The sequence below is a fragment of the Calliphora vicina genome, chromosome 2, assembly GCF_958450345.1.
Source record: "Calliphora vicina chromosome 2, idCalVici1.1, whole genome shotgun sequence".
NCBI lineage: Eukaryota > Metazoa > Arthropoda > Insecta > Diptera > Calliphoridae > Calliphora > Calliphora vicina.
This window is the reverse complement of record NC_088781.1, coordinates 59,214,786-59,232,682: the sequence shown is the minus strand read 5'-3', so window position 1 is coordinate 59,232,682 and position 17,897 is coordinate 59,214,786. Positions and strand designations below refer to the sequence as shown.

Genomic DNA, 17,897 nt, shown 5'->3' with positions numbered 1-17,897 from the left:
CTGTGCAACTTTCCAACCTACATTCCCATTGAAATTTTAATCATAAAACTAAAATCCTTTATAACTTTCCCACAAAAAACACCCATTCAATCCCATATACTAACTGAAAACTTTTATTTTCAATCCCATATTATAACTGGAAAGTTTTACTTTTTTAACAAATAACTAAAGTAAAACTACGGCTTCTTGCTTAAATTAATTAAATACAACTGCCTGCATGTTTTGTGTTATTTGTTTTATTTTAATCACGAAAAACTAATAATAAAAAAACTTCCTATATAGACTCAAGTTTCGGTGAATCGTATTAACAAATTCATGAACAGCGAAGAGTTAGATCCCAATAATGTACAACATGATCCCAAAAAACGTTAGTATAATATTATAGACATTACTTTGATACAGAACTATTTAATAAAAATAATAATTTTATCTTTTTCTGCAGCCAATCCCATGTCCATTGTCAATGGTTCATTTTCTTGGGGCGATGGTGATGTTACATTGAAGAACATCAATATGGAAGTGAAAAAGAATACTTTATGCGCCATTGTGGGCACTGTAGGCTCGGGTAAATCTTCTGTGATACAGGCATTCTTGGGAGAAATGGAAAAGATTTCGGGTTCTGTTAATACAGTTGGCTCTATTGCCTATGTGCCGCAACAGGCCTGGATACAAAATGCCACTTTGAGAGAAAATATTCTCTTTGGCCGAGACTATGATCGTAAGCGTTACAATCGTGTGATTGATGCATGTGCCTTAAGAGCTGATATTGATATGCTGTCGGCTGGTGATCAAACAGAAATAGGTGAAAAGGGTATCAATTTGTCGGGTGGTCAGAAACAACGTATTTCCTTGGCCAGAGCTGTGTACAGTGATGCTGATCTGTTCTTTTTGGATGATCCCCTTAGTGCCGTCGATTCGCATGTGGGCAAACATATTTTCGAGGAGGTTGTTGGACCCAAGGGTCTATTGGCCAAGAAGACGAGAATTTTGGTTACCCATGGTATTACATTCTTGCCACAGACCGATAATATTTATGTCATGAAATTGGGTGAAATTAGTGAAGATGGCACCTACCAGGAATTGCTGAATAAAAAGGGTGATTTCTCCGATTTCCTTTTGCAACATATACAAGAGGGTAACGAAGAAGTTGAAGACTTGGATGTTATTAAACAACAATTGGAGGGCACTCTACAATCGGACGAACTTAAAGGCAAATTTGAGAAAGTCATTAAATTGGCTAGAACGGAAAGTTTATCGGATTCTGTGTAAGTTTTAAATGATTTATATTATATAATTTATTATCTATTGAAATCAACTTTCCCAAGCCCCAACTAACTTACATACATGATTGATACATCCGCTATAGTCGCGGTTCGGTTGCTCTTTAATTTCTGAAAAATCGTCCCACACATGATACAATAATTGTAGAAGGTAGAATCACTAGGGAGAGTTTTCAATATTTAGTCCTATAACGTCAAACTTTGATTTTGATTTTTTTCATATTTTTTTATATTTTCTTTTGTTTAACGTTACAAGAATTGTATAATTGAGAATTTATTTTCTACTGGGTGTATCTTATGTTGTTGTATCATGGTCCCAGAAATGACTACCTCGATTTTTAGATTAATAAGTCAGTAACATAGACAATATATAATTCTAATATACATTTCAAATACCTTTCCAATGACGTATAGAACAATATGTCAAAATCGGGAAAAATATTTTTTAAACCGAATTTTTTTTATAATTTTTCTTTTACCATTTTCTTAAAGTACACTTTGGTGAAGGGTATATACGATTCGGCATATTCGAATATAGCTCTCTTATTTTTGGATAAATTCATATTTATTGTTGGGATTTATGCACTGGTTGCTTAGGACAGAGCATCAGGGAAGCTTTTCCTAAAGTCTTTAGGAAAGCTAGAGATATTCTACAAATAAAACACTCAAGCTTTATTTATAAAAATATTTATTTTATCTTTGCTACAAAACCGACTACAATTGGCTGAAAGATAGAAACAATATTAATATTCCTTTTATTTATTTTAGTTCTGTGCGTTCCTTTGAAAGCGGCAGGAGTAGTTTAAGACGCCGCCGCATTGATAGACAAGACTCTCAGACATCTATGATATCGGCCACATCAAAGACGAAATTGCAAATTGAAGAACAAGGCAAACTTATTGAAACTGAAAAATCGCAAACGGGAGGTGTAAGTAAAAATTACTATTTTCATTATTTTTTTTGTTTGAAATTTGCAATTATGGAAACATATCATTTTGGATTCTTATTGCTTTGAATTACTATTTGAAAACCAGTTCATTTATCAAGTTTTTCGTTAATTTCTTTTATTAGGTTGAATTTGCTGTGTACAAACATTACATTAAAAGTGTGGGCATTTTCCTATCCATGGCTACTTTAATTTTGAACTTTGTATTCCAAGCCTTCCAAATCGGTTCAAATCTGTGGTTGACCAAATGGTCAAACGACCAACAGGTGGCCAACGATACCGGTCTAAGAGATATGTACTTGGGTGTTTATGGTGCATTCGGTTTTGGACAAGGTAAGTTAATTTTGTTAGCCAGTTTTCTAAACAAACATATTCGTAAATCGTCTCATTAATGTTTTGGGTTTAAGGGACTTTTTTTATATGTATGTCACTTATCGTTTTGTTATGGTTTTTGGTTTGAAATTTAGAATGATTTCAATTTGTTTTAAATAGAATGATTGGTTTTTGATAATTTTTGTTTATATTAGTTAGTAGCTTGTTTTGTTTTGTTTAATTTAATTTTATTTAATTAAGTTGTATAATAAGTTTGTAATTATGTTTTGTTTATAAATTAAAAGTATTTTAAGTTGCTTTTTATTACTGGATTATGCTTTTATTTTGTGTTTTTAAGCTGTAGCTAAATTATTTTATCTGTTATTTCCCTGCTATCTGTTATTTCAATGCTTTATCCTAATTCTACTAACATTTATTGCTTAATTACAATTACAAATTGCTTAATTCCTATTAGTTACTATTAGCATTTTTTAACTACATTAGCTAATGGATTGGGTTGCGTTTATTGTTTTAGGCATAAATTTAAATTTAGCGTTTAAAATAAATTTCAAGGCTTTTGCCCACATACAACTCAAAACGCTTTCATTTCCTGCTTTTTCGCTATTCCTTTCCTGCCTTCAAATTTCCCCTTTAATAGTTTCAAAAAACATAATAAATAACACTTAACTTTAACACGCTATTTAGTTGCAACCAGCTACTTTTCAACACTTGCCATTGGATTGGGTGGCGTTTATTGCTCTAGGGAAATGCACTTTGTTATGTTATACTATGTTTTCCGTTGGCCCATGGAATTATTCGATACTACACCTTTGGGTAGAATTGTCAATCGTTTTTCCAAAGATATCGATACGGTTGACAATATTCTGCCCTTAAATATACGTGTTGTTATAACACAAGCTTATGCGGTAATTTTTTCATTCTTTCCAATTCATGTTTTAATTTATTTCATTTGCATTTTCATAAAAATTTCATTTAAAACTGTTAAAGAAATGTTGTATCAGATTAGAGCACTTCTAAAGATAAGACCAGCGCAAGTGAATTTCTGCTTGAATTAAATTAAGATTCGTTATAGTTTAATAATGAAAAATCTCCTGATGCAATTTTTCTTATACATTTCTTCTCATACAATCACTGCAGTAAGAAAATAGGAAAACAGTTACTTAGGGCCTACAACAGTAAATAACCTGCCTATTGAATTATAAAATATACATATGTATAAAAGCACCCACTATCTGCAATATATCTATTCTACACTGCAACAAACTCTTTACAACTGCCAACTAAATGTTTAAATTAGCAGCATAAAGTCAAAATTAAAATAAATAACCTGTGAATATGACACATATTAAATCGCATTTCGAAAAACCCAAAATAATTTTAAATTTCGAAAATATTCTATATAAAAGCACTTTTAACATTAATTAACATAAAACTGTATTAAAAACAGAAGCTGAAAACTACACTTTTATTCTAATACTTTACTACTATTAGATTTAATTCTAACTATTTCTTACACTTAAAAAAAACAAACAAACATACATAGATACATATTGCTCTTTTCTTTATAGTTTTAGTACATTTTATATTTTCGTTATCTTTGGCCATCGGTTGTATACGTTGCGCCCAAATCTTACATGAGACATTATTAACCAGTATCATGCACTGGCCGATGGATATATTTGATACCACACCATTGGGTAGAATTGTTAATCGATTTTCGAAAGACATCGATACAGTTGATACAATTCTGCCATTAAATTGGCGTGTTGTCATTAGTCAAGCTTTTGCGGTAATTAAAAATTCAAACACATACCAACTATAATAATACATACTACTATCATTCTTATTCTTCATTTCTAACCAAGCAAGAAATTTATTTTTGGTTTTTACATTTAGCTTTTTATAATTAACATTTGTACATTTTACTAATAATTTATTTTCAAAATTTCCCTTTTCGAAATCATTTTAAACTTTTACAATACATACGTTTTAGTTTTTAATACTTACTAATATTTACTGCGATTTCTACAGTTAAGCGAATTATTATAATTGTGTATATATGTAAATTGGCCCTTTTCAGAAAAATAATGCATAGAAAACAGTGATGTTAGTGAATTTTAACAGGAATTTAAACATTATTAAAATTAATTTTCCTACATGTAAATAGTGTTTGAAATAAAGTTTTGAAATGTGGTCAAAATAGATTATTGGAAGGTTTCTAAGCCAAATAGTACAGAAAGGAACCTTATAAAATGACAATGTCGTTCTGAAATCCACGATTTCAGAAGACATACTGTTTAGTCCGCAATACCTTCTTTCCAACAAGTTAAGATCAAATATCCCGGATCTTTTTCAGGCAGAAAACTCTTGACTCGGAGTGAAGTTGAGCCGGAGTAATTAATCACGTACTTATGAAATGTGTGTAATTAAGACATGGGGATCACTGTAGTTCAATTCATTATTATTAGGACTGTGAAGTGACCAGTTCTGGAATGATTGGAACGGTAAATTCCAATTATTCTAACAACTCCGACCATCGCACAATGGGGCAGAATCAACATTTTTTGGAAATAAATCTGGCATTTCTAAACAGCTGGTGCGATCGGGATAAAATTTGACTTGGGCGTAGACAAGGAGTATTCGAGTTTAAGTAATTAAAATGGCGCTATGGGAGCTCAAATAGGGTACCTTCGACATATATAATTTTTAAACACGTGCCATTTGTTTGTTTCCCAAAGATTTTTATATTTTTGGAAAGCGCTCGGCTAGGTCTTGAAAAAATATGCTTGCGTGTGCTACTTATTTCTTATAATTTCCGAGTTATAGGCATTTCAAAATTTAAATATTAAAATTTTGTTATACCTTGGTCCGCTTTTTTAAAAATATAGGGCATACTTTTGGACCGAATGGACTCTTTTTTAGTTAGACAACTAAATTATCAATTATATACAAAAGACTTTAAATCAATATCTATTATGGATGCAAAAATAAACGATTTTCATTTTAAAAATTAAAAAAAAATTTTAAATTTTTGCTGTTTTTTGGACGAAAAGGTGACTTAACTCTTTTTTTATTTAAACAAAATTTTCTTTAAGAACATATAACAATTTTATGTTTTTCTGTAAGCTATCTTTACGGATAACATTTCGGTATAAAAAACAAGTCCAATTTTCGAATAAGTCGTCCCTACGCCCTTCGGAATTTGACCTATTTTTTTTTATCAAAATTTCAAATTTGGGCCACATGTTCTAAAATTCCAAAGCTGGGATCAGAAAACGGCAGCTCTGGAAATCTTGATGTGTTCTCCATTTATTCCCTAAGTATTTCCCCAGCCTCGAAGGAAATATGGACCTTATGAGCAAAATTGTAATAATTACCATTTTTGGGATTTTCGCTCCAATTTTTTAGAATTGCGGGATACACTTTGACCTTTTGACAACAACTACTTTAAGACTTCTCTCTGGTTTTTCATCAATTAACATCACTGTTCTTTATATGCATTTATTTTTTAATTCTGTTCTACTTTTTAAATTTATATACATGTAGAGTTTTATGTAAATAAAACAAATGTTTTCGGCTTGTGAATGATTTTTAACCTCTTTTTTAGACCCTTTACTAACTTTTTTTAATGTACAAAATTATTTGTTTTGCATGTAGTTAATCAAAATTTCTGTTTGGTTTTTTTACTGAATTAGTTTAGTTGATAAAATGGTTAATTAATTAGTTACTTAATATTGATAATTTATTAAGCTTTTTTTTAAAAAAAATGAAAAAATTAAGAACAAACTACGATTTCCTACTTCCTCCTTCCATATCTAGTTATAGCACGTTATTTGTCGGGCCTATTTTTGGCACTGGGTTGTTTACATAGTTCCATGGAAGTTTTTGTCAAACTTTTGGCAATGGTATTCAAATGGCCAATAGAACTATTCGATACAACACCACTGGGCCGTATTTTAAGTCGATTCTCCAAAGATGTCGATACTTGTGATACAGTATTACCATCTGTTTTTCAACAATTTTTATCAACTTGCTTTGGGGTAAACATTTTTTAATATAACTTTAATTTTGTCTGTTAAGTTTTTTTTCTTTGGATAATTTATTTGCTAGTAGTGAGAAACAAATTTATTTTCCGCGAATTGCTGCAAATTATAAAGCGTCTGAAAATATATAAACTGTAGTTGTTGCAGCTTTAATTTTCTTTTCTCCGTAACAATACATACATTTTGTTCATCCTTCTTAATTAATTCATTAGTAATATTCATTTAGTAGTTTTTAAGTTTTACCATTACTTGATTTTTTGTATTATAATTTTCTAATAGCAATTTGGTATCTAATGGTTTTTTCTTAATTCTTAACATACATTTAAAAATTTAAAACATCTTTGGTTTTCTGATTTTCATATTTGTATTTTTTATAGTTTCATAAAATACATTCCTGAAAAACTCTTAGGCCGGGTAACTTATCAAAATTTTAAACATAGTTAGGGCATAATCAATGTTTAAATATATTTTTTTCATACAAAAAAAATTATTTAAACATTGATTAAGCTTAACTATGTTTAAAATTTTGATAAGTTACCCGGCCTTAGAATTCGTTTCCGAATTAAATGTTTTATTCACACTCATGAAATAAACTTATACTGTCTAATATTTTGAATTTCTATGCTTTATATTAATTTGATTGCATCTTTTTAAATATGAACAAACTTTCAGATATTGAAAGTCCATTGAAAATTATATCCTAAATTTCGACTCCCGCTCAACTTCTATAATTCAAACAAAATTTTTCTATCTTGGTTCATGCAATGTAATTAACTTTTTATAATTCTCACTCTCTCGAAATAATCAAGTGTACCATTTATTTTATTAGCTTTTATTTTGGTCCATGGATTGGTTGTTTTGTGATAGCATAAAGGATCATGTTTCGGACCCTCAAATCGGGACCTTCACATGTCGTGTTCGATGCCGAACCAACATGTTTCTCGAATCCATATCCTCTCTCAATAGATCCGTTAGGTCGTGCAGATCGTTTATTAGGAGTGTGCCGATAGACTAGATGATAGTGTGCTGCACTAAAGGTCTAAAGGTTGTGGGTTCGTTTCCCTTCAAAGACTGGATGTTCCTGCAGATAAGCTAGGCCTAGTTCCTGATAAAGCAAAGATGGTTCCACAGTTTCTTCCTAGCTTCCGCATTTATTAAACACTCCCAACATGGCTATCAGAATCCGTAGCCGATCCCCTCGTCAAACACGACGACTTTGATATCGAGCAAACAGACAAAGTAGACCATCTGACCTAAATCGACATGGTCGTATATGGGCCATGTAAGCTCGATATCGAGCAATTAGTCAAATTATACCCATAAGGTTAGCTCGGCGTAAGTGAATGCGGTACACCAACCAAATGATCGATTACGTTGTCTTGCAACCGAGAGCTAGCCTTGGCCAGTTCATCCGCGATATTATTGCCAAGACATTCTGTACTTCGCACCGAGAACTTGAGTTCCAAAACTGAAGTTAATTGTCTAAATTAAATTTTCGTACTAGAAAAGTCAATTTTACTAGTTTAAGTAAATAGTTTTCCGTTTTTGTCACTGAAAAATAGTTTGGTTGCGAAAATTTCATAATTTAAGTCGTAATTCTTTTGTGTCAACTGATTTTCGGTTGATTGACAACAAATCACAACGACTCTGTTTTATCTGTGCAGAAATAATATTTTAAGAAGAAAACTCATAAAGAAATTCCCGAAAATTTCTAAAAAATATTCCCGACTACTCTGTCGTCTCCTTATGAAGCGACGAGTTTATTTCACATTGTTCAAGGCTCTTTCGAATCCAATACTCGTTGAGCTTGAGTTCTTTTTACCGAATATCCCACAAGGGAATGTAGTGGCGACTCAACTGAATTGCCCATCATATAGGCTTGTTGAGAGGCAGAAAGTCGGGCTGTATCAAATAGCATTAAAAATAATAAATCTTTTGCAATCCATTAGTATTTTAGTAGAGTTTTCAAATAAATCTGTTGTAGACATTGTGAGCACCCTTTGAAAATGCTGTTAGCATTGGTCTGCCATTATCTATTTTCTATATTCTCTACCTATCCACAGAGGGCACTTGATTTACGGAGCTTGTTCCAACTTAATTAACGATTTAAGTAATTGTTGTGGTATCTTATTTTTTCTTTCTTACCAACTAAAACTTGTTACAGACTCTGTGACATTCGATATGTCGACATCAATAAAACCCGATTACCTCAATGCATATTTAGTCATTTCAAAGTGACAGTATTGGGAAGAAGATTTGCCACTCTATCAATATCGCTCCAACGATAAAGGGTCATAGTCGATATATTTTAAAATTTCAAATTCTATAATTTCAAGGGTGAATTAAATAAGTTGAAATACAGCATTAGGGAGAGCACTTTCCTCATTAATTTGTAATATACAATCCCATTTGGTCTGTAAAACGAAGGATTTTCAAAAAGGAGTAATCGATAATTTATGTTCTGCATGATTCCCATGATTTTGTACATTGAAACATATGTTTACTCGAAAGTAAAACGAGTAAATCATATGGATTCCATTTACAGAATACCAAAATATGTGAATTCATATAAAAACAAGATCGTTACTTGGATTCGATTAACAGAGCAGGTAGTGGTATCTGGAAATATGTTAAAATTGCATACAGGTATTTAGCTGAGATCACATTATAACAGGGATTTACTGGCAGTCAATTTACATGATTGTCTGAATTTGAATCGATATTTTAGCAGAAAATAGGATAATAACTATTTTATAAACAAAATTTAGACTGCATGAACCAACAATTTACATATCGCAGAAAATATATCTGTCTCAAAACATATACTAATCTCTTATGCACACTTCTTACTATTTCAAAGCATTTTCTATTCTCTTCTTATATAATTAAACATTCTTTTAGTTTCTTTTTATTTAATAATAATTTTTGATTTATTATTTATTTATTATTAAACGTAGAACGCTTTTATTTTGTATCTAAGATATTATTTTACCTTAGGATTTAAACCAATAAATAATGTCATCGAAAAGCTCCATTAGGTTTCTGGTGTAATAATTAAAATTGTAATTTTATTGAAAATTTTAATTTAAAAAACGAAACTTATAATGTTTAATCTTAATATTATTTTAAGCAATTATAAGTCAATTCCACTATATTATTAAGTTTATATATTGACATATATTAAAACATTTTGGTGAAAAGTTAGTTCTAAAAATTTCACTTTCTTCACATTGAATTTTAAACATTTGATAAAGAATATTTGGTAAAATGATATTCATTACCCAGATTTTCACAATTTTTAACACATATTTCATTTGGCGATTTACAACTAGTGTTTTTCAAAAATTGTTGTATTGTTTGACAATTAATTTAATGTTAAAATTTTGTTATACAATTATACATCGATACAACAATACAACTTTGGTTGTGAGTACACTATAATTATAATGCGTATAAACCATTTTGCTCTATTTTCTCTCTTGTTTACAAGAGTTATTGGTAAAAAAGGCATTTTCATGAATAATTATGCCAAAACACTGCTTAAAAAATAATAAAAACTCATCCTTATAATCCACTTTCCATTCTTAAAAATTAATATAAATTAATTTATAAACTTCCCACCAGGTTTGGTAAACCGACATTCCCATTTTTAAAACTAAATATAAATATATATATCAATTTATAAACCTGCCACCGGGTTTGGTAACCAGACATTATCCTCATTCCCATTTTCCTTATTTAATATTAATAATGAATATTCAATATTAATCCTAAATTTTATTCCTTTTTTCTTTCCCCAAATATCCTTATATTTTAAACATCCTCTCCTCCCCCAACAACAACAACAGGTGTTTTTGCCTATTTTGCCGTAGTCATTATTTACTACGGTACTTTTGAGGCTGCCAAAAGGATCCACAACGATTTGTTGTACATTATAATGCGTAATTCGGTATGTCGTTTCTTCGATATCACACCTCTAGGCCGTTTACTGAATCACTTTAGTAGTGATATGGAAATAGTGGATGGTGAACTGCCGGCCACTCTGGATAGTTTTTTGACATTTATTTTTATGGTATTTAATTGTTTTTTTGTTTAATATTTTTCTTTAATTTTTTTCAACACTGGTTTGTATTTTTTTTAAAAATATCCTTTTAATTTCTAATTTTATCAAATGATTTAATTATCTGTTTACATTCACTTCATATTAATAGCGTTATACTCTTTTTCTCTCACTCATACATAACTTTTTTCTACTTCTCTTTGTCTCTTTTTTGCATTTTCCCCCTTTAAACGCATTTTCTTACACAGGTCTTTGCAATTTCGGTGCCTCCTTATGTTTATGGATGGCCACACTTCATGCCTCATTACAAATTTTCAGTAAACTCTATTCACATTTAATGCATTGTTCATCGGAATTTTTTGACACAACACCGAAAGGTCGCATTTTAGATCGTTGTTCAAATGATATAAACACCATTGATTTAGTTATACCCATGAATATACGCATGTTTATATCGACTGCATTTCAGGTAATTGAATAAGACTAGTTTCGATTTATTTTGAGTTCAGTTCAATTTTGTTAATTACTTAGTTTTTTTAATTTGATTTGATATCTTTAGTTTAAATTACGTATTCAATGTTTATAGATATAAACTGGACTTAGTAAATAGTAGAAAATCTTTTCAATAAATTTATTCGTGTTTCTAATACTGGTTGAATCCTACATTGAGTTATTTAAGTGTTCAAATGAAATAACTAGTTGACCAATATCTTCATATATGAAGCTGAGAATATGTACTTTTGGAACACCTCAAATATACGATTGAGTTGTAAATGGTACTCCATCAATATATCATGAATTTCATCAACGAACACAGAAAAAAATTTTAACCTTCGCTCTTCCGATTTAGAATAAGGTTAAAAACACATACCCTTTGGAATCCTTTGGATCCTTTTATTCACAATTTACATTTTTTTAAAAAATCAAGAAAATTAAAATTTTTTTTTAAATTTTCCCAGAGACAGCGTTCTGCTTCGATCGAAGAAATAGTAGTCAGGCGGGGCATTGTTTGGACTATAAAGCGGGTAATTAAAAACTTTGAAACTACTTCAACCTAAATGGTTTTTAACAGGTATTAATATTACGGTTTCATTTCTGGGCGTTTTTCGGCCAATGTCGCTTCAAACGAATTAGTTGCGTTCGGTACAGATTCCCCGTAATGGTTTGGCCAGATTTCAGCAGCTCATAATAGATATGACCCTTTTGGTCCCACCAAATACGGAGCATTACCTTAGCACCATGGATATTTGGCTTTGATTTCTATTCGGCTGGTTAGCAGGGCTTTACATTCGATCTCTTACGCTTCGGGTTATAGTAATGGATCCATTTTTCATTGCAAGTAAAAATTATTTTATTTTCTTCAAGCTGCATTTCGGACATGCAAAATCGTCTTTCACTTCGGTACACAATTTCTCTGCTTTTGGATGAATCCTGCTGCTCGCAGTAGCTCCCAATGATTTTGCAAGCTCTTGTTGAGTTTGACAATAATCTTCATGGAATAATGCCTCCAATTCATGGTCTTCAAACTTGTTTTGACTGGCTTGGACGATATTTGCCTTGCGTGTCAAAATCACCACCTCTGAACCAAACTAACCATCTCTCGCACATTGAAACCGATGGAACAGATTCACCATAAGCTTTGGTGAGCAATCGGTGTGCTTCAGCGGCATTTTTTATACCCTTCACCTTCATGAGACGGGTATATATAATTTTGTCATTATGCATAATTCTGTCAGATATGCTCTAGAGAAGTTTCCTATTTAAAATCAGCAAAATCGGTCCACAAATGGCTGAGATATGAGGAAAAACCAGGACAACCTCGATTTTTGACCTATGTATATCTGGATTACTAAGTCATTAATATAAACAATATGGATATCTAATTATAGATATTTCAAAGAAAAAATTTTTTAACCCAAAAAAAAATTTTAAAAACCAAAAATTTTTTTTTTTAAATTTAAAAACAAAAATTTTAAATTTAAAAAAAAAATTTTAAAATAACAGTTGGAAAAAATTTTGTTTCCATAAAATTAAATAAAACAGTTGAAAAAAAATTTTGTTTACCTAAAAATATTTAAAATTTGTATTTTGAATATAGCTCTCTTACTTGTTTTCAAATTAAAGAAGTAAAACTTCCCCCATATGAAGCTTTGTTTTAACAAAATTCGACATTTTCGAATTTGTTGTTTACACTATAATGTTCAATGACTAAATGAGAATAAATGACAGATATGTACCCTTAAAAGTTAGTGACATTAAAGTTAATAAAAACAAAAACCGCTTCCAATAGATACGCCATCAATTGTAAATCCCGGATTTTTAAGTCAGAAATATTTTTCTAGCTAGGGTGTTTATTTTACACCATAGGTAACTACGCACTGATAGATAGATATAGATATTATTAAAATTATTTTAAACTTTGTAAATAAAATATGGTAAAATTGGTATTCGTTTAACAAAAACTGTGAAATACACTCCATCTATTAATTTCTAACACTTTACTTTATCTTAAAAAAAAACTACACAATTAGTTATATCGGCAAAGTAATTGTTTAAAACATTTACAAACAAAAAATAAATATTCTTTTATTAAATTATATTAATTTTAAATTGAAATTTAGTGGTTGCTTACATATTGTCAAACTTAACTAGTCAAATGGCCGGTTTACATGGCTCTCAACGTATATTTAAAACACTTTTTAATCGGATAATGCGAGCTCCTCATATGTTTTATGATATAACGCCCATGGGACGGATCTTAGCTCGTTTAACAAATGATATTTATATTGTGGATATGACATTGGCAAATAATTTTAGAGCTTGTTGGCTACAAAAATTTAGGGTACGTTTTCAAAATTTCACATAAATTGTTAAGTGCACATATCTGTGGTAATGCGTTATAAATACTTACGTCGAAATTCAAAGTATTTTAAAATTATTTAAAAGTTTCAATAAATCTTAAAATTATACTCATCAACTAAATTTAAAGATTTTGTAAATTTTGTTGGAAATTTAATTTTAAATAGACTAGATTTTCAATTAATTCAAGTAAATTATAAAAATACATAAACTTAAGGTGATAGTCTAAAAAAGGGAGCTAAATTTGGCAACAATTTAGCAGAAATTTAAAAATGAAATGGGAAATTTTTAAATCGATTTCTAAATATAACAACTTGTAACTCTTCTTGTAATCTATTTAGTATATGTGTTTGTCTTACAGTCTTTATTTAAAGGTTTTCACTTCAAATCTTTTCTCTTTAAAATGTTTCTAAAGTCCTTTTCAAAACTAACTTCTACTATATGTGATTTTTTTGTCTCGTTAAACTGATTCCACAGTAATTGAGTTTTATTTTCTAATAGTGTTAAGCTTTATAGGGGCTACCCTGTGCTGTGAACTTGGTGGTTTACTGGGTTCTCATAAAATGTTCACAACACTTTTTCTTAGTATAATGCGCGTTCCACAATCATTTTTCGATACTACGCCCCAAGGCCGGGTCTTGGATCGTTTAGCAAATGATGTTTATGTTTTGGACATTATAATTCCACCTACTATAAGAGTTTGTTGTTCGCAAATGTTTAGGGTATGTTGTTATAATTTTGAAATACAATTATTGAATTGAATTCGAAAAATCATTTAACTAAAATAAGAAAAAAAATTAACCAGACTAATATAAAATACAACACAAAAACTAACCTTAAAAATTGTAGTAAATTGGCAGCACATAAAATATAATTATTATTAGAAGAGGTGTTGACAATCTCAAGTGTTTTTCAATATTTCATATTGTATAAAAACACTGAAATTAAAAGAAACCCAAACACTCGAATTTGTTTTAACTATTTTCCATTTCAAAAATAAACAAAAATATTTGAAATTGCTAAAAATATAATTTATATTATTCGTTACTAACTATATATTTAACTAAAGTTATTGTAATAACTACTATGTATGTACAATATATTAAACTTATATTCAAACAACCTGGCGCATGTAGGAGTTTAAGGAAAAATGTAGTGATTTTTCCATGCTTATTGTGTCTTGTTTTTTGGCTTGTGTTTAAACATTTCAACCACACTTTGACAATTATTCAGATTACACTTTTTAGATTTTCCACAAGTTTTAACCACAACATTTTATTTTGTTCCTTAAAAAAAAACATAAAATTTTAAATTTACAGCTTTATTATCGTACGGTGTTAGCTTAGTGCCACATTTGGGTGCCTTACAGGCTGCCTCAATTTTACATTATGTTTTATTGACAAGTGTTTTGAAATTGCCCATGCTATTTTTCGATACCACACCTCAGGGCCGTCTATTATCACGCTTTTCGAAAGATATTGATGCTCTTGATGTGGTAATACCACGTTTATTAGGTGGTATTTGGTGTGCATTTGAGGTAAACAATTTTAAAACTATAAGATACAAATTATTAAAAAAGAAAATATAAACATATTTACACATATGGAGGGGACAAAAATAAAACTACGGGTTTGATATGCTAAATTGTTGTAAGTACTGTGCTGGAGAAAATTTAATATTGTTCCCAAAATATTGCAGTAGAAAAATCTCCATTGTTATTCAAACATAATTTCGAATTTATATAACCTTTCACATTAGTGGTAAGAGTATATATCAATCGACAAAGCCATAAATGGCTGAGATATAAGCAAAAAACGACTATCTCGATTTTTGACATGTTTTTTCCTATATCTTGGTTATTAATAGATAATATAGATATAAAAGGCATTTAAATTTCACCTTTCCATAGACGTATTTATCTTCGGACCGACAATGAATCAATTTCGGGAACAATATTTTTATATACATGGATAAATATTTAATTATTAAGGCTATACGGCGTAGTTTTTTGGAACTGCGCTAGCTTTTTATTTCAATAGACTTCTAACGATTTGTACTCCAAAGGCAAATTTTAATTATTTCTAGATTCTAGAATCATTGGAAATACTTTAAATTGTTCAAGGTTATGTTAGGTTGCTCACTTTGGTCCATTCAAAACTGATCTCATTGTGATACCAAAGTTGTAAACAGCAGAGTATTTATAATACGTCCGTTGTCTCCGAGGTGAACCAACTAAATTCTCTGATGAGTAGATTCGTCTTAGATTCATTCTTGATAGCTCATCTAAACACGATAGGAAGTTTCTTAGATCCGGGCATTGGCAGACAGCTTCGTTACGACAGCTTCAACAGTAGTCGTTGTACAGTTGTCCAAGCCTTCTAACTGTGTCCCTATTATATAGTTCCCTGTAATAAAGGAAACAATTAGCCTCATTTACACACGACGGAATTCCATAAGTAGATTCGTCCTGGCAACAATTCGACCTCTTTATAGCACAGGTGGGTTCATTGCTCCACCTGTTTTCTGCAGTCTCATATAGTCTATGCTGTACAACCATCTTGCATTTTGCAAGGGAAATACCAGAAAACGGATCGATCGGCTCCTCATCCATCATTGCACCCCCTTTGGCCAATTCATCTGCTATACAATTACCCTGATGTCCCTTGTGTGCAGCGAACCATATAAGCGTTATCCTAGAATATCTCGCTATCTCATTTAGGAATACCCTGCATTCCTCGGTTAACCTAACTCCTCCTATTCCGTTAACGGCAGCCTTGCTATCAGTAATCTCCAGATATTCTATAATACCTCAGCCAGTTAGATGTACGTTTAATAGCAGTCATTTCCGTCTGAATCGTTCAAGCAAATTACATATTTCCCCCTATTAGTAACCACTTATAGCTTGTGCTCACTTTGAAGCACTCTCCATTGAGTGCCAATCAGCCATTCTATATCTACTTGAAAAATAACACAAACAGTTTCAGTAGAATATGTTCCGAAGCGTCTTCTTATATATTGTATTAGCTTCTACAGAAGCAATACAATCCTATTCTACTAGAGTGCGATGCCTAAGGTCAGTTACTACCTCAATTAGAACCTCGAAGTTTGATTTTAGACATACTCACTATTCTCGAGATTATTAAGACTTGTTGGTTTCACATCTCTTATTAACAATGAATTAATTTAAAATTAAAAACAATTGAGTCAACCGTAATTCTCTTCTTTTTTGAGAAACATTTTTAGTTCCACTTTCGTTATATTATCAACTACAAAGTTTGCTTTTTTCAGTCATTCGTTGACAATTTTGAAACTGTTAAACCCATTTTCTTGAACAGTACCCAGTTGTTTTTGCTAAGTGTCCCGAATGATTATACCTAGCACCACTAGTTACAGAATTAGCTATATGACTAATTATTATAACATATGCGTGTCCTAGACCCTACATAAATTACAAACACTAAACTCTGGATTATAAAAGAATTCTTAGACAATTGACTCTCCATTAGACTGCTTCTGATGTGTAAAAATAACTACTTTCTAAAGATAAACAATAGTTTAAAGTAACTATACTGTAGGTTACTTAGAGACTCTAAAGTGACAATTGACTTAACGCTAGATTACCTGGAATATATACAAAGTAATCAATTGACTTCTCTTTGTAGTATAAAGAGCTGGGTAATTCCAACTTAATCCCCATGTTGTGAAATTTTTAAATGAAATTTTGTAAACAATAAACAGCTGTTACGAACAAAATCAACTATTATTGTGAATGAAAAGTTTAGGGGAATATCACGATATCAATTTTCCCTTCGAGGGAACATAAATTTCACATGGTTTTCACGATAGGGGTGAATTTATTACATTTTATTAATTTAAAACATGGGCCATTTATTACCACATCTACCTAAAGTGAAGTCCACTAGCAAATTATATGGATCCGTATTAACAAGACCAACACTCAATGAGTACTACTTAGATCTAACCTGTCGCCACAGGTATATCGTCTAATGTCTATTCGTTCACAAATATGTGACCTATTACATGTTATTAAGATATTAACATTTGCAGATAAGATGAAAAAATAATTCCTCATTTCAAAGATCGTGTCTCTATTTAAGAGTTGTATAACACGTTATTCATTGTATCCGGTCAAATGTTTCTTCAATTTCTCCATCTAGAATCAGTCCTCTGAAAATAGTGTCTGAAAATTCATGAGCATGAGGATAATACCACAGCACTACTGGTGGTATTTGATTCAATGTAGTAATCAGCATCTCTAAAGGCCTTGTATGTAATGATTCCAATGTGAGCAGATCTCTGAATTCAAGACCCATTTCCTGAATTAAAATTGTCTAGATTGATTATTTACCAAATTT

General features: G+C 30.7%; 1 protein-coding gene across 6 annotated transcripts in view; it reads left to right on the top strand.

The window, feature by feature from the left end:
- The window catches only part of MRP (Multidrug-Resistance like Protein 1), a 56,708-nt gene that overhangs the window by 26,553 nt on the left and 12,258 nt on the right, over positions 1 to 17,897 (top strand). Inside the window, exons 7-11 of one of the 6 annotated variants that reach the window (XM_065500654.1) lie at positions 283 to 367; positions 443 to 1,265; positions 2,049 to 2,208; positions 2,352 to 2,559; positions 14,841 to 15,058. In XM_065500654.1, the coding sequence (XP_065356726.1) occupies positions 283 to 367; positions 443 to 1,265; positions 2,049 to 2,208; positions 2,352 to 2,559; positions 14,841 to 15,058 (1,494 nt within the window). Of the gene's footprint in view, positions 1 to 282; positions 368 to 442; positions 1,266 to 2,048; positions 2,209 to 2,351; positions 2,560 to 3,243; positions 3,465 to 4,127; positions 4,349 to 6,378; positions 6,600 to 14,022; positions 14,244 to 14,840; positions 15,059 to 17,897 lie in introns of all 6 variants that reach the window. The other 5 variants (XM_065500653.1, XM_065500651.1, XM_065500649.1 and 2 more) reach the window with 5 other exon arrangements.